This window comes from Rhincodon typus, chromosome 33 (assembly GCF_021869965.1).
Source record: "Rhincodon typus isolate 14 chromosome 33, sRhiTyp1.1, whole genome shotgun sequence".
Classification (NCBI taxonomy): Eukaryota; Metazoa; Chordata; class Chondrichthyes; order Orectolobiformes; family Rhincodontidae; genus Rhincodon; species Rhincodon typus.
The window spans coordinates 16,454,125-16,481,044 of record NC_063364.1 but is presented as its reverse complement, the minus strand read 5'-3'; the positions used below and the strand labels follow the sequence as shown (position 1 = coordinate 16,481,044).

Sequence of the window (26,920 nt, the reverse complement as noted above, 5' to 3'; positions counted from 1 at the left end):
ATGAAATGTATAACTGAGATCCAGCCCATAAAGTCTCAAATGTAGAAATTACTAGGACAGAAATTGTTACAAAATATACTGAATTTCTCTTTTTTTTTCTAGCTAGTAAACTTACAACATTACAAAAATGCAAAGTTGAATTTTCCTAGCACCTAATCATATCTTTCAGGAGGACCCTATTGTGGGCAAACCAGAGTTCAAAAAACTGGAATTAAGTGAATGAACATTTCGAGTTTCATTAGAATTGTTTCTAAGTGCAGTAGCCTGCATCTCCACTTCACATTCCATCTTAAATTTCGCCATTATTTTTAACCAAGTTGACATTTGTACATAAAGCTAATATTCTGTCTTAAGAGAAAGTAAAAATTGGACCAAAGATACGGCAGTGACACAGTTAGAATTTTCCATACTACAGTACTGATTTGTAACGTCAGTCTTGGCAATAGCACAGTGCGGTATTGAAGTGCAACATAACCACAGAAGCAGATGAATAATAATCGATATAAAATTTATTCAAGTACATGTATTTGTTATTCTGTGAAGCAACACGTAAAGAAGCACTTCAATGTGGGCCTGTGGAAGTAAAAATACTAAACACAAATGTATGTGTTTTCAATGAGATTTATATAAACATAAAATGCAGCAATAATACTGTTGATGAATGTGAATGCATCTTTTGAATACACAGTTTGCTTTATTCCACAAATATTTATGGTTTAGTTGGCATGTCATTCCTTTGTGCAGTGTGATTGCAGCTTCCAGATTAGTGTTAATCACTGTTGCAACACAATTCTATGTGAAAGTCAGATATATAAATAAATATTACTAAAGAGAGACATGGTGGTGAAGTATTTTTGTCTGCACTCATCAGGACAAGTGCAAGAATACCAAATTCGAAGTGATCAAAAATTGTAATAGTTTGGAATTTGGTGTTCTTATGTTTGTCCTGACGAGTGCAAGACAAAAAATTTCACCGATTATGGCGCTCCTTTCAGCAATATTCAAGTTCTGTAGTATCCGGCAACTATAAATAAATGCTTATGTGTGAAATAGCAGATTACACAGGAGGACAAAGTGCTTTAACAAATAGATTCAAAAATCAACTGGCATAACTCATTCACATCTGTGAGTTTTTTTATGGTTGTGAGTTACATCAACCTGCTCCCAACAAGGATTCTCTCAAAATTAATTGTGATTTTGTGACTCATGAATTGCCAGGTTTTCCTCAGTGAATATTGCACTAGTCTCAGTTCTGACTGGTCTCTATTTGGGTGCCAAATAGCCTCTCAAAATATCACTACATAATATTGGCTTGCTTGTATAATAACTTGTGTAATTGATGACTCTGTCCCCTATCAATAAAATAAGAATCATGTTCCCAGAATGCATTTGTCAGGAGAATAAAGAAACACTTTATGAAATTAATTCATATTCTCTTCACAGACCCAAATCCTGACCATAGAAGCTGCCTCTTCACTCAATCGTCAGCATTATTTGTTGCACTGTATTGAAGTCATTTCATATTTTGCCTTCCCCTCCATCTGTTGTTCTGAGGTACAGTGGTTCTCCTTTGGGGCTGTCTCCTTGTGGTGAAGCTCAATTATCAGAACATAAATGGCAGTCCCGAGAACTCCTCCAATCAGTGGTGCGATGATAGGGACCCACCACCATCCATCACCAGCTCTGCGTGGGCAAACAACAAGTGAATCAACATCAGATACAGTGGTGGACTGACTCTCTCACACCAGACCACTGTTGCTTAGAATTTGACACTGTGTGCTGTATTTACGCCGTTATTCAGTGATGTTCAGAAAAGTTGAGTTTGAGTGAAGTTTATAAATGTTATGCAAACGCTAAGTGTTAACACCACTGCCTCATTTCTTTGAATCAGTAGTCTGACAACTCCTAATCTCTGGACCGGGATTGGATGCACTTTCATAAAGAACCCATTTGTTACACCAAACACAATGGGATTCTTCCTGCAGTGTTTTCACAAAACTCAATTACAGAAGCTTGAGGCAGATCAATTTAAGGATATGGAGTAACTATTTAGGACTGAGATGAGCAGAAATTTCTTCACCCACAAAGCTGGGAGTCTGTGGAATTCCCTGCCATAGAAAGCAGTTGAGGCCAAAACCTTGAATGGTTTTGAGAAGGAGTTAGTTATAGTTCTTAGGGCTAAAGAGTTCAAAAGGTATGGGCAGAAAACAGGAGTAGGGTACTGAGATCAGCCATTGACCATATTAGAAAGTGGAGCAGGCTTGAAGGGCCAAATGGCCTACTCCTAATTTCTGTTTTTCTGTTAAAAGGCATTCACAACTAACAGTCGAATACTCAAAGTTCCAAGCCCACCACATACAAGCAATGAATAATTTATAGTTAGAACATAGAGTTATACAGCACAGAAACAGGGTCTTTGGTCCACCATGTCTATGCTGACCAACAAGCAGCAAATTTATCTGTACTTGGTTCATAGTCTACTCTGCCCTGGCATTTTAAGTACTCATCCAAATGCTTTTTAAGAGTATCTGCCTCCCCCACCCTCTCAGGCAGCACGTTCTATATATCTACCACCCTATGGGTGAAAAGAATTCCTCTTCATATCTCCTCTAAACCTGTTGCTCCTCACCTAAAACTTATGCTGTCTGGTCCTAGATGTGGGGAAGAGATTCTACGATACACTTTGTCTATACCGCTCATTATTTTGTATACTAGTACCTTAATCAAATCTCCCCTCAGCCTCCTCTGCTTCAGTGAAAACAAACCTAGCCTATCCAAACTCTCCTCATAACTGAGACTTTTCATCACAGGCAACATCCTGGTGAATCTCCTCGGCGCCCTCTCCGGTGCAATCACTTTCTTCTGATACTGTGCCATCCTGACCAGTATCCCATCTGTGGCCTAAACAATGTTGTATAAAGTTGCAAAAAGACTTCCTTGCTCCTATATTTTATGCCCTTGCTAACGAAGCTGAATATTCTGCATGCCTTCTTCACTACCTGTCTATCTGTACTGACATCTTCAGGGAGTATATGAAAATATAAAACAACAAACAGACCATTTCAAATAATAGAAAATATTCAGTGTTTCTGCTGTCTCACTCGTCTCTTTCTTCAGTCTGATCGAGTGTCTCCTTCCAGCATGAAACAGTCTTGTTTACTGATCCTGAACTCTCTTTTACCAAACAGCCTGACGTGCAGGACCTCTTTAAAGTTGTTTCTGAAATCTCTTTCTTTTATGATTTACAGCAGGGTCCACTAGCTGGAATTTCCTCATTTAGTGGAAAGGATAAAAAGCAGAGAGCATCACTTTTGTATACTTCAGCTTTATGTTTTTTTTAATGTGGCCATTGCTGGCTGGGCAACTATTTGTCACTCATCACTAAGTGCCTTCCTGGGCCATTTCAAAAGGTAGTTAAGGGAGATTCATTGCTGTGGATCTGGAATCACATGTGGCCAGACCAAGTAAGGATGATAGATTTCTTTCCCGAAACCAGATGCGTTTTTTATAACAATCATTGTTGCCATTAGATATTATTGTTTAAATAATCAAATTCAAATTTCACCATCTGCCATGGTTGGATATGAATCTATGCCCCTGAACATGCACCTGAATTACCAGTCTTGTAATATTGCCACTATGCCACCACCTTCTCTATCACTACACCTAAATTACTACCTCCCCAACTCAACTGCTTAGATATCTGGCTGATTTCAGCAGTTTTTCATTGTTGGAGGTCACTCATAGAGTTTTCCTATTGCAAAAAAAATCAGTGCAGGCTCCACATGGCCCAGGAAATGTGACGGCCGATTGATCCATAGGGAGTTCCCACAAACAACAATATGACAATGACTGGGTTACGTGTTTTAAATGTTGGCTAAAGGCAAATGGAAGAAATCCCTTGCCCTTTTTCAAATGCTGTCATGGGGTTTTTCACATTGAGCTGAGAGGCAAGAGAGGGCCTTGGTTTAATTCATCAAAACACAGCACAACTGATTGCACAGCACTCCCTCAGTACCATACTCAAGAGCTTCATTAAAAAGCACAGCTTCAAAAACTTTGAATTGTTGTGCATACACAGCCCACAGGTCACTATGAATTGATTCTAATATCCTTGTTAGACTACTTGCGCAGGGGGATTGAAATGTATTAAAGAACACACATCATTTGCACTGTTAGTTTGTGCATTGTGAATGCAATTTGAGCACTCTTTCTTTGGAGCTCAGGGCTTGCACAATCTTAGTACATAGTGCCTCATTCTATCATGCACCGAGTAGTACCTGGCATGCATGCATTCTGTTTATTCACCAGCACATCAGGTACCGAGGAATAGATATAATCAGAGTGTGTACTGCCAGGTTAAACAAGCCTGAGGAGCTGAGCTTATGTCAGTTGTGGCTACAAAACAAGTCATAATATCATCACTTGTATTAGATTCTGGAGGATAAGGCTGTCACCCATCTTCTTATGCCAACATAACAGATGGCACCATATGGCATCTTTCAATCAGAAACTTCCTTAGTACTAAATGTATAATTAATCATTTGTCCTCATCTTTACTGTGGTCAACATTAGGAAAAACTGGGAGTTCATTTTAATTAATAAGTTTGCAGATGACACCAAAATCGGTGGTGTAGTGGACAGTGAAGAAGATTATCTCAAATTACAACGGGACCTTGGTCATATGGGTCAATTGGCTGATGAGTGGCAGATGGAGTTTAATTTAGATAAATGTGAGGTGTTGCATTTTGGTAAGGCAAACCAGGGCAGGATTTATACAGTTAAAGGTGGGGCCCTGGGGAGTGTTGCCGAACAAAGAGATCTAGGAGCTCAGGTGCATAGTCTCTTGAAAGTAGAGTTGCAGACAGACAGGCTGGTGAAGATGATGTTTGGTACGCTTGTCTTCATTGGTCAGAACATTGAGTATAGGAGTTGGGATGTAATGTGGCTGTGCAGGACATTGGTGAGGCCACTTTTGAAACACTGTGCTCAATTCGATCGCCCTTCTGAGAGTTAAACCTAAGAGGGTGCAGAAAAGATTTACACGGATGTTGCCGGGACTGGCACGTTTGAACTATAGGGAGAGGCTGAATAAGCTGAGGCTTTTTTCCCTGGAACATCAGAGGTTAAGGGGTGACCTTATAGAGGTTTATAAAATCGTGAGTATCGTAGATATGGTGAACAGCCAAGGTCTTTTTCCTACGGTGGGGGAGTCCAACACAAGAGAGTGCTGTTTTAAGGTGAGAGGGGAATGATTTAAAAAGGTCCTGAGGGGTGGCTTTTACACACAGAGGATGGTGCGTCTATGGAACAAGCTGCCAGAGGAAGAGGCAGGTACAATTACAGCATTTAAAAAGCATCTGGATGGGTATATGAATCGGAAGGGTTTAGAGGGATGTGGGCCAAATGCTGGCAAATGGGAATAGGTCAGATTGGGATGTCTAGTCGGCATTGACGAGTTGGACTGAAGGTCTTTGTATAACTCTATGATTCTAATTCCATGGTCGTTAAGAAGATATCACCTTCTGCCTCCAGTCAATACAGAAATCCTAAGTTAGAGGGTGAGTGACAGTAGGGGTGAAAGTTGGAAAAGTAAACTAAGTGTGGGGCACCTGTACTGTTTGTTGGATTTTGAAGTACATCAAGAGAAGATGGTGCCATTTGCATTTTGCTCAGTTGAGTAATTTTGAGGGAGAAACATGCAATTCTAAAGCTGGAGTTCCCTAGCTCCTAATCAAATTTACTATATTACTAAGATGAAATCTAGAGGAAATATATCTCCATGAGATTGTTGTCGGCTAGGAGAAGATGCCTACGGGTCAGGAGTTGAAAATTTACTCGAGCCTTCTGTGCCAGCGATTTTAACTGATCTGAGCCATCGACATATCAGATATGCTCCTATGCAGTGAACTGCTAATGGAAAGTAAAATCAAAACACAATGGTCCCAAGGATAATGGCTCATGTAAATATTGAAAACTTAGAAAGACATCACATGGCCAGGCTACTAATTAAATCAGGAAGTGTTCTGTTTTGTTTGTAACTGTAAAACATGGTTAGCTGCAGGATTGATATGCTGTGTTGTAGAAGAAGAGAAAGGAACATCTGGATTGTGGAATTTACACAGTTGGATTCTGAAGTTTATAGAGAGAAGGCAGAACTACTTGTACCTTAGAGGTTCAAATTTGCTTCATTAAGAATGCAAGAAATAGAAGCAGACAAATTGGTCTCTTGAGCTTGCTCTGCCATTCAATAAGTTTGTGGCTGATCTGATTGTGGCTTCACCTTCACTTTCCGGTCTGTTCCCCAGAAACCTTGACTCCCTGTAGTTAAGAATCTGTCTAACTCAACCTTGAACACATTCAATGAGCCCACATCCACAGTTCTCTGCAGTAGAGAATTCCAAAGATGAATAACACTCTTAAAGAAGAAATTGCTCCTCATCACCATCTTAAATGGGAGGTCCCTTACTTTTAAACTGTGACCAAATTCTAGACTCCCCCATGAGAGGAACCATCTTTTTAGTGTCTGTCCTAATGAATCACCTCAGATTTTTTTGTTTCAAGAAGATCACATGTCAATCTCGAAGTTCCAGTGCATAGTCACCGAACCAGCACAACCTTTCTTCATGAGGCAGTCCATTCATCGGAGGAATCAAAGTTTAGGAATTTTAGCTGAAATCTGGATCTGCCCACAAAACTGGCCTTGCCCAAATAATGAAAGTAAATTGTTTCTACTACACCTGTTTTTTCAGGATCTGAGGACTGCCTTCAGATTTGTTTTTAGGCGCAGTGTTTACTGTTGTATTCGAATTATTCATTATCACTTACGTGAAAACCTCAAATCCCCATCCAGCCACAGCTGTGAAGAGTCGTGGTCCAAGATCACGCGCTGGATTGATGGGGCCACCACAGTTGAACCCCATCGAAAGACCAATGACCATGATGATGAGGCCAATCACCACTGGCTCCAAACCTTTGGGGACGCAATCATTCTTAGAGTCCAAAATAGCCAGAATGGAGAAGAGTAGAGCAGCAGTACCCACCATCTATTCAACACAAGAAGCATGTTTCATTAATACAAAACTAAAATTCTCCAGGTCTTGATGATTTGAAAAACATGCAAATGAAACGTTAACTTTTTTCTCTTCGCAGAAATTGTTGTGTATTACCAGCATTTTCTGTTTTTCTTACAGTAAACTTCATTAGTTATATACTTGCTTAATGCCATTTACAACTTCAATTTTTTCCATCAATTTACATGAAAAAAGCATTCTACAGGTTTGATTTCCTGTTTTCTTTCCCAAATGATCTTAAAACATGATTCAAGTTCTTTATTTTGAGATGTATCTGAATTGATGATAAAATTTGCAAAGAGGTTCATACTTGCAATTGTATCTTGAAGACATAGAGATATTCTTTGAGTGACAGGTGGAAATTCATAGGACTGCGTTTTGGAAATTAATCAAGAGCACATCATGGAAACGAAAGCTTGAGTCCAAAGAATAATACAGGTACTGTGTATTTTTGCATCACAGGTTAAATTTATTTAATGAATCCACTGTCTCCATGTTTATAACATACATAATTGAATTAAATATACTTGAGTTGTGCTAGATGCATGATAATTATATGACAACATCAGAATCATAAATTATTGAAATGAAAATCATTGTATCACAGAACAGAAATGGTACATGGAAATGCATTTGTATTTGATGGTTGCATATTCATTCTGTCAGTTTTTTTTAGCTGCTTGGCTTTCATGCTGGAGTTTTTTAAAATTATCTTTAGCTTTAGCTTTGCCTTGCTCATTGCTTCTCATTTCCTCTTGTTGCATAGCTTCAAGATATGTTGGCAAATGAGAGAACAACTGAAGGCTTTTCATCGAATAGCTCAAAGCTTTGTTTGCTTTCCTGTGTATGCCTCATCAGGTTGTACTGTGTCGAAGAGTATAGTTGTCCAATCCTTCACTTTCCAGTCAGTAGTGTTCTACCTGGTTGCTAAGAAATGTGAATCAGAGTTGTTTTTGTAATTCAAAAGGCAACAGTTTGCATTAAGCTGATAACGAGAGTTATGCAGCATTGGCCAAGATGACTCTGGGGTCAATTCTAATGTTCCCCATTTGGCACAAACAAGTCAGCTGCATGATGAAAATTGATCCAGTTGCCACTGCTGGTATCGTTTGAAGGAGGTCCTTGAAATGGGCAGCCGAAGTACACAGACCGGTAAACTACAGTCACTTCATTAGCCTGGGCAAATCAACATCATAGGATCTATATTCAGTTCTGAACTACCAATGAAAATAATGTGTGTCACACATGTTCCACCAATTGCTACTAAGAATCAGTGGTTAAAAGGAGCACATCAGTGCTATTAGAAACATTGGATAATTTATAAATAAATCTGTGGAGTTGGGATGAGTGTAAGTGGTCCTGCTAATCCCATGTCAATGTAACGGCTTCTTAGCAGCAGGGATGAAAACCTGGGTAATTCCATTAGCAAGGAGCAGGAGGATGAAACAAAGCAGAGCCCATCAGCATTTCAAGAGACTGCAGCTCACACAAGTATTACATCTCCCATGGAACATACAGGCAGCACATGTCAACGGAGATTTTTATTCAAGAAGCCTTTAGTGCATTTCACCGAAATGGCAAGAGGGTCTTGTGCTGAATGGTGAGTTGCAGCCACTGATCTACTGACTCCCAGTGGTTATGAATGTAACCACTTTATTCTATTTCATGTCATACAGCTATCAGTGCACTTTACAGTTTAGCCATGCATACTTTAGGTCATTGATGCAGGACAGCTGTCAAATTCACCACCTCTGACCTCCCTGCAAGACAGCAAAAATGTAGGGTGATCTATTTTTACAGGGATGCTGTTTTCTCCAAAGTTCGGGTTTAAGTTATATGCAATGTACCTTATTTGTCAAACTCTGATAAGTTGAAAGGTTTCAAGATATCTCCACCCTTGGCAATTAAGCACTGCCTGATCACCTTAGGAATGGAAGTTACACCAACTGATGATTTCAGGTTATTCTCCAGTGAAAAATTACTACACTGCATTACAACGATGCATATCATCAGGAAGTCCATTAGGTCTTAAAGAAATACTAGCAATTGCTCAAAGGTTCAGGAGAGGCTTCACAATACTTCCAGATATTGTCCTCTGATTAGTTATACCTGTTGTGTCATTCGACAGCATCTCACAAACCCGCAATTTCATCCACCTAAAAGGAAAGGAGCAGCACATGCATGGGAATATCATCAGCTGCAAGTTCCCCTGCAATCCAAGAATGATCCTGACTTGGAACTATTTTCAGTTTCTTCAGGTTGAAATACTGGAACTCTATTCCTAACAGCACTGTGGTTGTTCCTACATGCCTAGGACTGTAGTAGTTGAGTAATGCAGCTTACAATCCCCTTCTCAAGGACAGTTAGAGATGGGAATAAATGTTAACCTAGTCAGTGACTTCCACATCCCGCACAGTTTAAAAATTAAAAGCTGGCATTTGTTACTATTGTTGAGGAGATCTTGACTCTGTTGGGGGCAGAACATGCAGAGACCATCATAATAACCTGCTCTCAGAGGAATTTCCAGTGATTCCTTCATCAGAGCACGTCACATCTCTGAAGGCTACTCTTCAATATATTTTTGACACCACAGTTTTTCATCCTTCTCTTCAACTTACTTAGGGCACAGGATTCACTCAAGTAATTCTCCATTAAATAACTTAATAATATATCAGTCTTTTTTACCCTTAGTAAATATGGCCATAATCATCACCTGAGTGAATGGATGCACACCAAATAAAGTGATCCTTTCCTATAAGATTCAAACATGTATATTTAGCAAATTGCCCATTCTATTTTTGTACAATAATTGTGATTAATCAACCTATTTTTAAACACTATGCTTCCCAAGAGGCCTACATGCATTTTCTCTCACCTGTTCTAGAAACTCTAGATGCCCGAATCGCAGGAGATAGTTTTTTCTCATACTCCAGAAAACAATAATAGGACAAAATGACCACCTTTCTGCTGGAAGGAAGCTGCTTCTGGCTGCATCTCTGAATACTGCTGGTAGCTCTTCAGAAAATCACCATTGTGCTCTGAGGGAGAAAGCTGACGGTGCTTGCTGCTGCTCCAAGAGATAGCAAAACCAGGCAGATGCGTTCTAGCTGTTATCATTGTACTGAGGAAGTGTGGCCTCAATGATTGGAGGGATGCACTGACCTACAGACAAGACATGGGACAGGGTGGGGATACATCAGGGCTCGATAACTGAGGCCCTGGACTATAGTGCTCAGGTCAGGAGCTGGGGGCGGCAGGGGAGAAAGTTCAGAAGACAGAAGTGTTGCAAGGGGCCCAGGCCTGGACCAACACAGGAGTTCATGATTTAAGAGCCACGTCCCTGCCTCCAGGTAACTATCATATGTTGTGAAACAGCTCTTTGTGATCTGGAAGCCATTATGCAGGGCACTCTGTATTCCCTCCACTGTTACCACTCGGGAGGGGCCTCTGCTAAAGTGAAGATAGAGGCAGAAATAGGTCATTGGTTGTTTCTTAGCTGAGGGTCTAACTCTGGTGAATTGCCGTTTGTTCAAAAAACAAAGACAAACTTCTGAGATATTGCTGTGAAGATGAGTTGTAGACTTTAGCACATCTAGCAGTTGCCACACACCCAAGTCCCTGCCTACAGCCATGTCTTGAAAATCCTATTTTCAGGTAAACATCCAAGAGCTCTGAATCCCTCATCTCTGAAGCCATAGAGAGCTTTCACCTCAGCCTTTATGGGGTTTCCACTCTCACTCCTCCAGCTCCCTTGTGCCCTCTGCTGCACCGTACCAGTACTATGTAACAGCCCCGGATCAAAATAACTAGGGCCCATGGAAGCAGTGATTTCTCAACAGGTGACACAGACAAAGATGGTGCAAATAAACATGGTGCAGGATCATGCTCCAGGAATTTCTGTGTGGCCTAGTGCTTCAGAATCACATTATAATGTGTGAACAAAAGACATCGTCCCTAATGCTCCTCCTCATCATCACCTATTGTCTGCATCATGGTGACGGATCTGCAAGAAATGAGAGCATAATTTAAGAATATTAGGGTGACAATGTATCTATCAGTGGCAATAGTAATTTGCCATCGAACTCACCAACTCCCACAGCAAGAACAGAATGCATCCTCACCGACTCCATAGCTTTCTCTTCTAGGACGGGAGGGCATTCAGGATGGGGATGCCCCTCTTATGACCTGCCTTGGTCGTTCTTTGGGTTCCCTTTTCTCCTGCAATAAGATAGAGTAAATGAGGGAAGCCCAACAGCTGAGCAGTGTGTGCCAAGTGACATGAAATTGCTGAAGGAAGAGATGTCAGCAGACTGAAGGGGTCCATATGGGAAGGTAGCTGGATTTAGCACGAAATGACATGTGTAAGCCTTCATTAACAAGAGTGTGCTTTGATGGGTTAATTATGCATATGTTACCTTAACATATGTGCTGGTAGGCAAGGAAGGAAAGGAGCAGTATCGTTTGTTATCTTAACTGCCATGGCGAGGCTGTTGATCCTCTTGCTGTGCTAATCCGTGGTCCTGAAGGTAAGGGAGTTGATGCTCATTGCTAGTGCCATCTCCTTCAGTTTGTGCAAGGCCTACTGCAGACAGCACTTATTCATCATGACTTGCAGTTTTTTTGAAGTAGGGTTAAACGTTTCATTTGTTGGAGTTCTGTCTTTTTCTCCATTTACTTGGTGCAAGTGCTGCTGTTGTAGACATAATTTTTGTAAAGGATGATAGACAGATTGATGAAAAGATCCAAAAAGCTTCTAAGAATTCAGTGAGCCAGGCATTGTTTCTTCCTGTCATTGTGATCACCCCACCTCACCTCCAGTCCTGTGCAGATTGAACGCTCCTTTTAAAGAATCCACTCCGATTTCCATGCGCTGCAGTCAATTAAACTAATTTTACATGGCATTTACATCAATGGCTACTCCAACAGGTATTCATATGAGCTTGCTCAGGAAACTCTAGTGTAAATCTTGGCTTGTCCAAGTTAACAGTGGGTATAATTCTCCTTATCACAGTGTAACATTGGAATAGGCCACCGTGAAGATGTTCGTCCAAATGCACCACATGCTCAGAAGTCTTCTTGTTAAATGCATCTCTTGGGGTAGAAGTAAGTCATACAAAGGTGGAAGGTCTTCAATTTCATCCTTGGTGAATTAACCTAAAATAAATACAGCAAAGGGCTTGGCAGGGCAAGACATTTTAGTATAAAATTGGGCATGAGTTGCTCCGAATTTTCCATCCGCTAAAATTCTGAACAGCTTGTGTGTTTGATTGTGATATTGGAGCTTCCATTCCATCAAGACTCTTACACTTACTAAAGAAGAAATTCTACCCCCAGAGACCAAGGCTAAGGGAGCCTACAAAGAGGATCTTTGTAGAATGTGATACAGATTTATCATTATTGCACACAAATGAAAATCCAAACCACATGCTAAATTAATATTAAGTGAACGCAGGATCTGGATCAAAAAATAGGACCAGATGGGGACAGTTGATTCCGAAATTTCTTCAATAACTGCATACAAGCTGGAATTCATGTAAAAGTTTTATAAATTTTCAATTTCAGTATCATCATTGTTCAGTTAAAAATAAGGCACAGGACAAAAGGATAATAAAAAATAACCCCTTTTATTTAAGAGAACATTAAAATATTTTATATAAAACAGTAATACTTACAGTGCTGAGCAAACTAAAATAAAATGAAGTATCATTATTATCATAAGCCGCATTCATATCAATAAGAAACATACGATGTTCCAAAGAACTGGAATTTGTCACAAACAGGCACTGTGGCATATTGTTAAAGCTATGGCAGAATGGCTATCTTCCAAAATGATTACTGATCTGATGGAAAGGGACTTGGAGATCATGTTTCAGTATAAGTTAAGATTGATGTGGAGCAGGCAACTCTTGTGTTCTTTTAACTTACACTGAAAAGTTGGAAGAATCGGGACTGATCCTTTTTAAGGATGGTGACACAATGAAAGATAGTATCCTTGAATAAATTTTCCCTCTGTACTCAAAGTTCTGGAGAAGGGTCGATCTGCTCCTCCAAATCTTCATTATGTGGTGACTGAATTGCAGGAAGATGAGCTGGAGTCTGTCTCTCTTATTTGCCCTCTGAGGTAACAATGACTGTATTCATCATCTGGGGTGTTTGGTAGGGTTCCTGTGGGTATGTAGATGATTTATAAGGAGAATTTACATCCAGAAGGTTTTGCTGCAAATAGGACAGAATACCAGATGATGGAGTTCTTGACGAGCTGCTGGACTTCTCCTTCAGTCTTCTCTTTACCTCTGATTTGTGTTTGACTTTGAAGGGTGCATCATTTTTCATTTGGTTGTGCAAGGTGTGAGAATCTCTGAGGACTTAATATCACTACTAAAACTCCTATGTGTGAAGCCTTCAGACTGTCCTTATTCCATTTCCTTTAACAGCCATGAAGACGCACTCCAGTACTGGCTAGAAGATTTGTTTTGGTAAGTGAGTGTCATCCATTCTGACTACAGGAGCATCACAATTCAGTTGTGACTGCCTCAATACGATGTGGGCGCTTGGCAATGCCAGCTGGTTGAGTATCTCGGTGTCTAGTCTTGTATTCTGCCGTCAGATGCTTCCAAAGACAGCTCAAATAATAGTGGATGAACATTTTTTTATTCATTCAGGGGATGTATGGGTCACAGGCTGGGCCAGCATTTATTGCCCATTCCTAGATGCACTTGAGAAGGTGGTGGTGAGCTGACTTTTTGAGCCACTGCAATCCATGTGCTGTAAGTACCCCCAGAATATTGTCAAAGAGGAAATTCCAGAATTTTGACATTGCAACACTGAAGGAGTGGTGATATATTTCTAAGTCAGAACAGTGAGTAGCTTGAAAGGGACCTTGCAGATGATGGTGTCCCCATTCATCTGCTGCCTTTGTCTTTCGAGGTGGAAGTGGTCATGTGTTTGGAAGCTGCTGTTTAAAGAACCTTGGTGAATTTCTGTAGCGCATCTTGTGGATGGTACATACTGTTGCTACTGAGAGTGGAGGGCATTGATGTTTGTGGATGTGGTGCGAATCAAGCAGGCTGCTTTGTCCTGGATGGTGTCAAGTTCATTGAGTTCTACTGAAGCTGCAATCGCCCAGGCAAATGAGGAGTAATCCATCATTCTCCTGACTTATACCTGGTAGATGGTGGACAGGCTTTGGGGAGTCAGGAGTTGAGTTAGTCGCTGCAGTATTCCTAGCCTCTGACATGGTCTTGTAACCACTGTATTTATTTGACCAGATCAGTTCAGTTTCTGAACTGCTTGGCATAATGATGGTACTCAGTCTGTTTCGTACGTCTGGAGTAGAGTAGGCAGAACTATTGCTGAGACAACAAGGTGCAGGGCTGGATGAACACAGCAGGCCAAGCAGCATCACAGGAGCAGAGAGGCTGATGTTTCGGGCCTAGACCCTTCATCAGAAAAGGTAACATCTGTGGGTTCTCCGATAGTGGCCTCATGGCCAATGGCGGCGGACCCATTGTGGGGAAGGTCCTGGGTACGGCTGGGGATTTGGGGGGTGGAGGAAGCCCGTTTTGGGTGGTAGGCACCAGTAAGTTTACTGTACTTACGGTTTTTAGTGTCCAATAAAGCTGAGTAGAATTGGGAGTTCAGGTTGTGGATCCTACGTAGAATAAAAAACAGGAGAGGTCCTTTGCAGGTCTGGGAGAGGGAGGCTCTGAGCTGGGGTAGGCTTGATTGTAGTGCCTGGAGATGCCGGCGCATTGCTGCAAGTGTGTGTTTCAGGAGTCGCAGGGAGAAACGCTTCTGAAGGATCTCAACCCCATGAGTGTAGATATTATCACGGTTGGGGCCAAATTGGGAAGGCTTGAATGTGGATTGTAGTCCATTGGGGATGATCTGGTTCCGTAGGCAGGTGCTAAGGAAGGTGATGTGGCTGTAGTACCTGGTTTGCTTCAGGACGTGGTCGAGCAGTTTCAGGGCCGAAGAGATTACGAGAGAGTTGCACTGGGAGAGAGATCCCTTGAGGTTTGTCCGGAGGGAGGAGGGTAACTTCTTCAGGTTAGGCATCCTTAGAAGCTGTACAGTTTTCAGTTTGATGGTCAGACTGATGTTCAAAGTCCGCTGAAGCCTACACGAGCATGTATCTCATCATCAATACAGACAGCCCAAGGGACTGAAGCTGAGTTGAGAAAGACTAAGTTGAAAGTCATCTCCACTCTGCCTCTTCTAACTTCTGTTTGCACACTCAGGACTTTCTACACCCTCTGTACAACAGGTGACTAACAAACAGTAACAGCTGTCATTGTGGAACCAGCATAGAGTTACTTCTGGCTAAACTTACATTATTAGTTGATTTTACACAATATTCCAAAGTTAATTAATTGAATTAATAATGCTTATCACAAGTTGCTCTGAGAAGATTCAGATGTTCACAGATTGCTTTATCAGGTATCAATAGCTTTTCAAAGCTTGCTGAATTGTGAGGTGGCCAGAACTGGTCTGGAAATAATGTTTCCTTTGATTTACCTCCCTCTGTGAGGAGTGAGAAGGAATGCTTATTCTGTTTGAAGGAGGGACCAAATAGAGTAAATCAGTTCAACTTATTTATAAAACTCCTTCGTTTGGAATGGCCATAAAGAGATTGTCCACCATTAGCTGTTCCCCTGCCATTATTTGCTGTTCTCTAAAGCGAATTACTGTTTGAAAATGACTGGGCAAACACCCAGGGAGAACCAGGTCAGTCAGTTTGAGGAGTGAAAGTACAGGATTCCCACCTGCTGGATGATAGGACATTGAAGGGGCAAATACATGAAGTAGGCATTTTGCAAATCCTGGCTACATTTAATATGCAATCGTTTCATTGACAATTTGCTATGCATGCAGAATGAAGGTGTTTGGGAGATCAGATGCTGGTCAAAGGTGATATACACAGTGCGTGGGTGCTTGTAAAATAAACATTTGTCTTCTCTTTGAAGGTGACGTTAGCAGCAATGTCATTACAAAAACCCAGTGCTAGCCAAAAGTGAACCAGTATTCATGCATTGTCCAAGGGTGCTGTGGGAATCTTCATCATCTGTCATCTAAGTTTAATAATAGTCTATACTGAATGCAGTGACAGGTGGAATGATTGATGTGGGTCTGGAATAGGAAGGGATTCAGAGTGCACCCAGGTCAGTAATCTGCTGGCCACTCATCCAGTACAGCATCTTTACCATGTTGTTGCACATGTGGAGCCTGAAGCTGGATGAATGATGAAGACATATGGGTGCAGCATGTCTCACTGTGTGCTCAGCCCTCACCTATGCAATATGCTAATGACTTATCTGACATATAAGATCCTCATTCATTCCTGATGTTCCCAACATAGGCCATTTCTAGCAGGGGTCCTGTGCCAGATGCTGATAGTCTTTTAGTCACTTTGGGTGCCTTCCTAAGAAGGCAAAGGTAGATGCAGGAGGAGAAGGGTTCGATAGCAAAACTGGGAACAGGAGTAGGCTGGCAGGAGGACGAGGAGCATCTACCACAGGGAGTGGTCGCATTAGTAGGGCCCTTGGAGGAGGCCCAGAATTTTTGAGCTCCAATACTATTTCCTGAGGCTGAACAAGGGGCAATGCCAATACAGGCTCCATATGTGCTCAGACACAGTGACAGAACTGTGTCAGAGGCTGGAATGAGATCTGAGGGCTGCAGGAATGGGAGGCTATCTTTTACCGGGGGCTGTGAAGGTGACAGCTGCCTTGAACTTCTATGCGACTGCTTCCTACCAGGGAGTGATCTTTCAGTTGTACTCCCACAAATGTATCAGAAAAATAATCAATGCTATCTGTGCAATATCACACCGGATCATTTTGTTACCTCATGACAAGGCGATGTTCCCCTCCTGGACAAGCTGCGGCTCTACACTAGGCACTAGGGACAGAGTAGTGGTGATTTAGAGAAGATGACTGGGCAGAATGTAGCCAAGGACAGGTAAAATGTGTAGTTTCTTGTTTAAACTGACTAGGGTGAGAGAATGGGGTTGTATGTGCAAGGGAGGGTCAGCCATGCTGGCTGTGTGCTGTGAGTAGTGTGACTTTATGTCTGCTGTGCTGTTACATCACTGGTGAGGAGTGATGCTGAATTGCCAACACTCATTCATGTGTGCAGTGGCATTTTGACAATAGTGCAGACACAAAGTATGCCAATCTTTCAATCAATACTCACTGAGTAGTGAATTGTTCTAGGAACAGTGCATGGTAAAATGGGGCTAGAATCAGAAGTGACAGACACTATTAGGTGGATTGAGTAATAAATAAGGAAAGTTTATTAAGATATACCAAGAAAATTCACAAGGCCTCATGGTGAAAAACCTTCAAAATATCGATGTAACTTGGACTTAACTGGCAAGTTTCTGATACTAAGCTACATACCATCTAATATATAATCAGCAACATTCCCTTTGTTAATTCAAATTTTCTTGTGACCACTGGAGTAGCGAGACAAAGAAAACAATCAGTTTATCCCTCCAAACTGAGTCGTAACTGTATTATTGTCTCACTGCCTTTGATTGTTTCTTGTCATGTAGTTTTCTTTGATCTCTCATTGAACACGTGGGAACGTTGGAGTTAATTTTCTGAGTGCACAGTAGCATTGGGAGTCCTCACCAATGGACAAACTGAAGGTAGTGCAGCTGTGATTTTCCTGTTCTCCTGAAACTTCTTTCAGGTGGCACATACTTAGAGGATCATTCCATCTTAGTATTATCTTTTGCTCTTCCATGCTTTTGTTGTGTGAAATGAATCTGTCAATTAGATTGAATATTTTCGCTCCCTTGGGATAAATGAGCATGTTTTATGATGATTTGATGTATCTCTTATATTAATAACCCAACACTTTAATGAGTTTTATTATCGCAGCTTTCTTTCATTAGTCGGGTTTTAACAAAATAAGAGATGCAGAATGAAATTATTCTGTGATTAAATCTAAACATTCAAAAGAGTTGTTATATTCTAATTGAATTTGTTTAAAAAATGTCAGGAGTATTACAAATGCAACTAATGCAACTGAGATGCTTATGGATGAAGCATCAGTATCTCACTAAAGACCTTGCACTTAAATAGCTCCTTTCACATCAAAGTATTTCCCAAATAATGAGTTACCTTAGAATGTTAGTGACCTTTTCTTAGTAGGAAATATGATAGCTAATTTGTACAGAGCAGAATATGGAGAAAGCGGAGGGGAGGATCCCACATCTCCAACGTAACACAGCGCTTTCCACGGGAATCACCCCACCTTGAACTCATAAAACGTCTAATGCCTGAGTCCTCAAGGACTGAGAGTGACTTATCAACTGCAGGGTATTTTTTAAAACTCTTCTGGCATTAATTAAAAGTAGTGAAAACAGCAACACATTAAAGCTAGTTGACAAGGTGTTCAGTTATTTTGCAAACATTTATGTTTACCTGGTCTACAAAGCCATTTGCAAAAGACAAATGCGGAGCTGGATAAGAGGAGAAAATTTGTGCTGTTGCATTTTGACCAGTTATTGCCAAGTTCCCACCATCAAAAGCCATGAACGCATCTAAAAAGAGCATAAAGATTATTGCAACATGCAGCAATTTCCACTTCTTAAATACAGATGTAAAAGTTAAAGACTTACCATAGTAAAGTCCAAAAACGGCTGCTGAGCCAATAAAAGCCCCGACAAGCTGAGAAAAGCAGTAGACTGGCAGTTTCAACCACTGAAGCCGTCCAAGAACACACATAGAAAGGGAAATAGCAGGATTCAGATGTGCTCCTGAAACAATAGTGGACACATTTACAGTTTGTGGGTCAATAGCCATGATATTCCATGCATTAACCTAATGGCAATTATATGCTCAAATCTCTATAGTGTGTCACTTGCGCCATACTTACTTGCCTCCTATAGATTACTGAGAATCCACAGAGAAAAGAGAGGTCTCACAATACTAAACATCAGTAAAATAGAAAATGAACAACTGTATGTTGTTAAAGCTTACAAAGGAGTTAATCCCAATATTCTTACATATTATTACAGCACTACCCTCATATTGTATTGTCTCTCCAAACTTGGAATGGAAATTTGGGTCCTCAATATACGATAGATGGATAATGACCGTAACAGCTCAATTATATTTCAAATGGTCCAAAAGAACCAAAACCTAAATACCATATATTAAAAAGTGTCCTTATAAATTTAATCAATGTAGACAGAAATTTTTCAATGTAGATGGAAAGTTCAAAGTTTACAAGATATCAGACAAGATTATCAATGATACAATTAAAATCTCATGGGTCTGTTTAAAACAGCACATTCTGTCTGGAAAATGTGTTCCTGACACATCACACTTACTGTATAAATGTTACTCAGCCCCTTGAGGGAAATAGAAGTCTCACTTATAAGATAAATATGGAACCTCTGGCAAATCAAGTTAGCATTCCCAAAGGACTGTGTAGAGGTGATAAGTGCTTGGTTAAGCTTTTTTGAATCGTGGGAAATGAGAATTCTGACACTGATTGGGGTCTGCTCATCTATTCCCAGCTCTGACAGCACCAATAATACACTCCACCAAAATGATGGTGAAAGCTACTAATTAAGAATCCCAAAGTTAGGATTTTGCTCAATTTAGCCAAACAGTACAATTAAACAGCATGGCATTGTCTGGAAGAATCCAAGACTGAATTTTAATAGTAGAAGATAATTCATGTAGGTAACTTAAATTCAATTGAATCTACTACTGACTGACTTTTCATTAAAGATACAGACACAGCTGCAACCAACTTTCTAGGAGCTTCAATATATCCCGAGAGAAATATATTTCCCCCTCCCCCCTCGTCTACTGTCGTACTCATTAGTTTTCTTCTTCATTTTCTTTCTACTCTTTCAATTTGTTTTCTCTATCACACTCATTTTGGTATTTCCTCGCTTTCTTCCTCATGCCTGTACTGTAACCATTGAATTCCCTCTTATGTGTCATCCCGTTCTTGCTGTTACTGCCATTAGTCATTGGTATTAGTCATGGGTCATCAACACTACCCACCAGTGATACCAGCTGCTGGTATCAAAGCTGGTGCAAAGTAGTAGAGATATGAAATGCTTCTTGTGGCCTCAGGAGATTGTTTTGATCACAGTGTGACAGCAAATCCTGTCAACAGAATGGGAATCCTCGGCCTCCTGGCTTACCTCTCTGTATTCTCCTGCCCATTCATTAGCACCTCATTAAATTGGATCCCACTCCCACCAACTTATCTGGCACCAATGTGATTTTAATCCTGAATGTACATCTCATGTACATTTCCAGACCTGACAACGATAACTACAGAGAAAATATGGATCTCCCTTCCCCCAACCCATTTCCCTCAGCCCCTCTTCTCTGACCACTTGGTGTTAGATACTGTTCCACTTGAAGAAATCTGTGCTATATAAAATCCTACTCTTATCTGTTGGCCAGGGTGCCTTGTAAAAAGAAATCCCTTGACCAAATATGGGACAGAAGCATTTTAGGTGCTTGGGTGCGTGAGAAAAACATTGCATACATTTTCCTTTGTTTTCTACCCAGGAAACCGGAACAACAAGGATTAATTTCTGTCTGTTATATCTGGATTGTGTTGTATCCAAAGTGATCAATATGGGCTATAGAATGGAAAGGTAGAGAAAGTTCAGTTTCTGAAAATGTTATCCTTAGATTTACAATGTAAAGTCACCATAGTCCCAGAAGACTATAGGACTGTTCTCTCTTTAAACATAGAGACAACTGGTGGTGAGTTTAACCTGAGGGTACCAGGACTTAGGTGAAAGGGGAGATTGAGAAGCCTTAGATTTATAAGTACCTGTTAAAGAATAGGTGATGGCCTAGTGATATTATTGCTAGACTATTAATCCAGAAACTAATGCCTGAGAACCAGGGTTCAAATCTTGCTATGGCAGATGGTAGAATTTGAATTCAGTTTAAAAACAAAATCTGGAATTAAGAATCTACTGATGACCATTAAACCATTGTCAAATGTCGAAAAAACCCACCTGGTTCACTAATGTCCTTCAGGGAAGGAAATCTCCCATCTGCACCTGTCTGGCCTACATGTGACTCTAGACCCACGGCAATGTGGCTGATTCTTAATTAGGAATGGGCAATAAATGCTGGCCAGCCAGCGAACCCTTGTCTCATGAATGAATAAAAGAAAATGTTGATAGTATTTTTTGCTAAGCCCATCCCCCATCACTTGCCCAATCTCTCCTGCCCTTCAAACACCTATAGGAAGCAACATTATTCAACGACAGTCTCAGTTCACTTTCCTAGCTCCATTTCTAACATCACCTCTTCCACTTTCTTTCATGTGGAATGCCTTAATTGGAACATAGAACATAGAACAGTACAGCACAGTACAGGCCCTTCGGCCCACAAACTGTTCTGAGGAAGGGTCACCGGACCTGAAACGTTAACTCTGATCTTTTCTTCACAAATGCCGCCAGACCTGCTGAGCTTTTCCAGCAACTTTGTTTTTGTTCCTGCTTGTTTTCTGTGTTTTAGTTGGCCTTGATTCCATAAATTCTCAGTGGCACACTGTAGTCTGATATAGTCTTGCCTGCTATGATAACCTCTGTTATTGATAATTGTGTGCATCACAAAATGTCAGAACATATTCAACCTCCTGCTCTAAAGGTTGGCCATGCTAAATTGCCCATAGTGTCCAGGGATGTGTAGGCTATGTGGATTAGCCGTGGGAAATGCGGGGTAAAGGGGTGGGTCTGGGTAGGATGCTCTTCGGAGGGTTGGTGTGAACTTGATGGGCTGAATGGCCTGCTTCCACACTGTAGGGATTTTATGGGGTGGCACGGTGGCTCAGTGGTTAGGACTGTTGCTTTATAGCACCAGAGACCCAGATTCGATTCCACCCAAGGATGACTGTCTGTGTGGAGTTTGTACATTCTCCCCGTGTCTGCATGGGTTTCCTCTGGGTGCTCCGGTTTCCTATGGGTGCTCCGGTTTCCTCCCATAATCCAAAGATGTGCAGGTCAGGTGGATTGGCCATGTTAAATTACCCACAGTGTCCAGGGATGTGCAGGCTACATTGATTAGCCATGGGATATATCGGGTTACAGGGATAGGATAGGATAGTGTAAGGGATGGGATGCTCTTCGGAGGGTCAGTGTGGATTCAGTGGGCCGGATGGCCTGTTTCTACACTGTGGGTATTCTATGAAAGGAAACCAATATGGGTCTGAAATTCCACACACATCCACCAATGGGACCAGGCTGGTGGGGTGAGAGGAGGGTGTGTGTGTCTGTGTGTGTTTGTGTATGGGTGTGTGGGTTTGTGGTTGTCTGGATAGCTTTCCCATTTTCATTCTGTCCACCATTTTACAGCAGACTGACTTGCTACCATAGTCTCAGTTGAGACACTTATGTGAGCCCTTGATGACTACTTATGGGCCATTTCCTACTGGACTTCAGTTGTCAGACTGGCAGGAGCTGTGGGAAGGCCACAGTTGTGGGATACTTCCTTCAACAGCTGCTTTCCACATTAGGCACCCATCACCCACAAGGTTAGCTCCCTGCACATTCTCGTACCTTCTGTATAACACCATCTCCACCCTATCACAGCCTATCAGGAACCCTAGCCCTTGATGCTCACCACACCCTTTGGGCCTCACCGCCTGTCTCTCGCTTTCACACTTATTGGTACAGAGCCCTGGGACTTTGAACCTAAGGACTGCCTGTAGTCGCAGCCACTGGCACTGTTAGGTCTACTGAACCTTTGGTCAATCAGATCAGCCTTGGAGGCAGTGATGATGGAAGCTCTCTGGAAGGTGAACAAATCATAGAGTCATACAAACCCTTCAGTCATACCAGTCCATGCCGAACATAATCCCAAACTAAACTAGTCCTACCTGCCTGCTCCTGGCCCATATTCCTCCAAACCTTTCCTATTTATGTACCTATCCAAATGTCTTTTAAATGTTGTAATTGTAACCACATCCACCATTTCCTCAGGACGTTCATTCCACACGCGAACCATCCTCTGTGTTTAAAAAAATTGCCTTTCGTGTCCCTTTTAAATCTCTCTCCTCTCACCTTAAAAATATGCCCCCTAGTCTTGAAATTCTGCATCCTAGGGGAAAGACAACTAGCATTAAGTCTATGTATATAAATGGAAAAGGATACCATAACTCAGAAAATACAGAAGGGTGTGAAAACCATGCCTTTGTACCCTTACAATTTGGTCTACGCTCTGAGGGTGTGGTTGCTCCATACTATTTCAAAACACTATTGTAATAATTGAAACAAACTCCTCACACCGAGGGGTTTATGTTAGTTTAGCAATGTCAACTTGCATTTATATGCTACATTTGACATAGTAACATTTCCCAAGTCACTTCACAGGAACTTTAACAGAAAGAAGAATGACATTAAGCAATATATGGAGATATTAACATAGATGGAGGTGGATTTCAAGGAATGTCTTAAAGGAGGAGAAATAATTAGAGAGGTAGTGAAACTTAGGGAAGGGATTGCAGAGCCAAGGGCCCAGACTGATCGAACTCTGAAAACCAGGAATATGCCAGAGACCCGACTCAGAGGATTACAGAGATCTCAAAAGAATTGGAGGACTTCACAGCGAAGTGGGTGGTGGGTGCACGGAGGGAGTTGAAAACAAAGATGCAACCATAAAACAGAGAGTATCTACCTTTGGACTCTGCTGGTTTCACCCCCAGGGAGCTCCAGGGCAGTAAACTAAAACTCACAGCACTTTTATCCTACATTAGTTCTGCTTGTCTAGATTCCATAATCCAAAGTCTGCAGTACTGTAATTTCTGCAGACCTTGACCTACAGTGTCAGTATCAGAACGTTGCACCAGCGTCTTTTAAGATTGATATATAAAATGATACAAAGATCAGGCCATTTATTTGGAGAAATACATTCTTTTGTCAGAGGAAAAATTTAAGGGACCATTGACTTGTTCCATTAACCTGCAAATTGCTGTTAACAGTGTTATTGTATGAGTGTATTTATATTCTTTACTTACATAAACAAATTAATGCTTCATTACAACAGGTGGAGAGAAGAATTTGAGGGCTAACTATGCATTCTCACAATGCCTCTGGAAATGGTATACACACGGAGCACATGTACAAGAGGTTGCACATATAGAGGTTGTGACTCTACATTCTTCAAATTAGCACAGTTGCAAGACACAGGCCACTATTTCTCACACCGTATCATCCATAACATCCAATCCTTGCCAGGAGGGTCAGGTTAGTTATTGAATGCAAACATATGACATCATTACCTGCATTCCCAGGTTATTCCATTGGACCTCTGGCTAGTCTTGTACATTCTACCTTCTGTAAATTTGAGGTGAACCTAAAGTCCACCCATTGGGTTTGGTGTAACAATGAACAGTGGTCACGTGATCCCCTTTACACGAGCTTTTCATTGAATTAAAATTTCATCCTTTGGTATGGTGGGATTTAAACCTACCTCCACAGAACTTTAGCTTGAGGTTTTAGAACTTCAGTCCACTGACATTAGCAGTGCACTAGCATCCCTGCTGATCAAGGAATGAGAGCAGTCAACTTGCTTTCACATAGGACTTTTTATGATCACAAAATGTCTCAAAGTGCTTTCCAGTCAAATGAAGCCAGTTCCCACAAGGAAACAATATGATAACAACCAGATAACCTGTATTTGTGTGACACTAATTAAGGGCTAAACATTGGTCATAACACTGTGGATAAGCTCTACTCTTCAACAGAATTCCTTGGGAACCTTAACACTCACTCAAGCTGGCAGGTGGGACTTAGTTTGATAACTCGTCTGAAAGTCAGCACAGCATGCCCTCAGTACTGCACTAGAGTGTCAGTGTAGTTTTTTTTTGTGCTCAAGCCCTGGGTCAGGACCTGAACCTAGGACCTTAGGAGCAAGAGTCCTACCGAGAGAGTTGTGCCATCATCAAACTTAACTGAATGCTGTGAAGACTAGAAACAGGACCACAGTAAAACAAATGCTCCTGAACTCAAAAGATGTTAAACCTGTATTCCGCATTTCACTGATAATTGATGGAGTGTCACTTTCAAATGCTTTGACTTACAGCCAGTGAAACACTGGTACGAGTTTACTTCAATGTTTCATTACCTTTGTTAACTGCTGCCAAATACTTCAATGACACTTCCATTTATTTTATATCAATTGCTGTGCCTAGATTTCTTACTGATGTACTTTACTTCATGATCGCACTTTTGTTGGGCAATCACATTTACTATTTTTAGCATAAATACACGAGGCCTCTTATCTTTCTCAATAAAAAGGAGGCACATCCCAGAACAACTCTCTACAAACACCTTATCTGGTATCCTAGAAAAGATGATCTCCTACTATATCCTACTACAATTCACAAAATAAAATGTTTATGATGTCTCCATATTCTTCTGTGCTCTCCTGTCAGCACTGATTTATGCTTAATTAAGGTTACCCAAAAATTGAATACTTTAAAAGTAACTATTATTTGTCTGATAGTCCACACAGAATATTGGCAGACTTCTTGACACATTGTGATTGTGTTGGATGCTGCCCCTGTATTGTACGATATATATGCTCACGTGTTCTAGAAGGAATCCGAAGACAGTGATTGGGTATAGGATGATTCTTTTGGCATTCACATCACATCCAGTCAAAGAATGCTTGAGGCCAATAGAGAAGACCTTGCCGCCCACTGAGATTAGTTCATACTGCCAAAGCCAATTGAACCCTCAGCGTACATGGTCCACTGGATGGGATATTTATACACTAAGTGATGGAGATCTAGAAATACATTGTTAGTTTATGCAAATGCTCTGAGAAGATAACTCCCGTCATGATTGGGATGTTAATCTTTGTCTTAGTTAGAAATAGAAACTATTATTGGCTGATTTTTGAGTGTGCAGAGGGAGTTTTTGATTATCAGGCTTTATTATTTAGCACTCTGAGATCACGGATTAGGGTCTCAGGAAATGCAAAGGTCTTTCTGTGGGATTCAGTCAGCAAGAACAACTCAAAGGAGAGAGATGATGAGAGAGGGACAGAAACTGGAAGGGGAGCAGTGGCAGGATTTTTTTTTGGAGGTTTGCATGATGCAAAATTCACACCAATATTTTGCTGCTTAACTCTGCAGCCTTCATGTTTACTCTCCACTCCAGTGAAATCAATAAGCAGTGGAAAATGCTCTTGGCAAAGCATCAAACTATTTGCAGCTTGGTCCAGGAGTCCAGCCATGTGTCAAGTCTTTGAAGCATTTTAAAGTTAGTGTCTTACCCAGATGAAGTCCTTTGAATTAGATCTAACAAGCAACTAAACCAAAATGTCACCAGTCCTATTGTGAATGATGGTAGTTAATCTTAATGTTCTTTATTCTTTCATGGGATATGAGTAGCACTGGCTAAGCCAGCATTAATTACCCATCCTTAATTGCTCACAGAGCAGTTAAGAGTCAACTACCTTACTGTGGGTCTGAAATTAGACCAGGTAAGGACAACAGATTTCTTTCCTGAAAGGACATGTGCTTTTTTAAAAATGACGATAGTTGCATGGTTTCTATTAGACTAGCTTGTTTGAAAATTCAAGATTTTTATTGAATTCAAGCTTCATATTTGCCCTTTGTAAAGAAGGGTCACTGAGCCCGAGATGATAACTCTGCTTTCTTTACACAGATGCTGCCAGACCTGTTGAACTTTCCCAGCAATTTCTGATTTTGTTTCTGATTTCCAGAAACTGCAGTTCTTTGTTTTTTCTCCCCCCACATCTGTGATGGTGGAATTCAAGTCCATATCTTTACAACATTAGCCTGGAGTTCTGGGTTACTCATCCAATGACATTACCTCC

At 41.0% G+C, this 26,920-nt stretch overlaps 1 protein-coding gene across 1 annotated transcript in view; it reads right to left on the bottom strand.

Moving 5' to 3' along the window:
• Nucleotides 1–491: 491 nt before the first annotated feature.
• LOC109921656 (aquaporin-9) overlaps nucleotides 492–26,920 on the bottom strand; it is a 65,089-nt gene continuing 38,660 nt past the window's right edge. The window contains exons 3-6 of the mRNA XM_048615926.1: nucleotides 18,703–18,840; nucleotides 18,506–18,624; nucleotides 6,829–7,046; nucleotides 492–1,683 (exon numbers count right to left, since the gene is read on the bottom strand). Of these exons, the coding sequence (XP_048471883.1) occupies nucleotides 1,491–1,683; nucleotides 6,829–7,046; nucleotides 18,506–18,624; nucleotides 18,703–18,840 (668 nt within the window). The 3' untranslated portion in view covers nucleotides 492–1,490. The remainder of the gene's footprint in view (nucleotides 1,684–6,828; nucleotides 7,047–18,505; nucleotides 18,625–18,702; nucleotides 18,841–26,920) is intronic.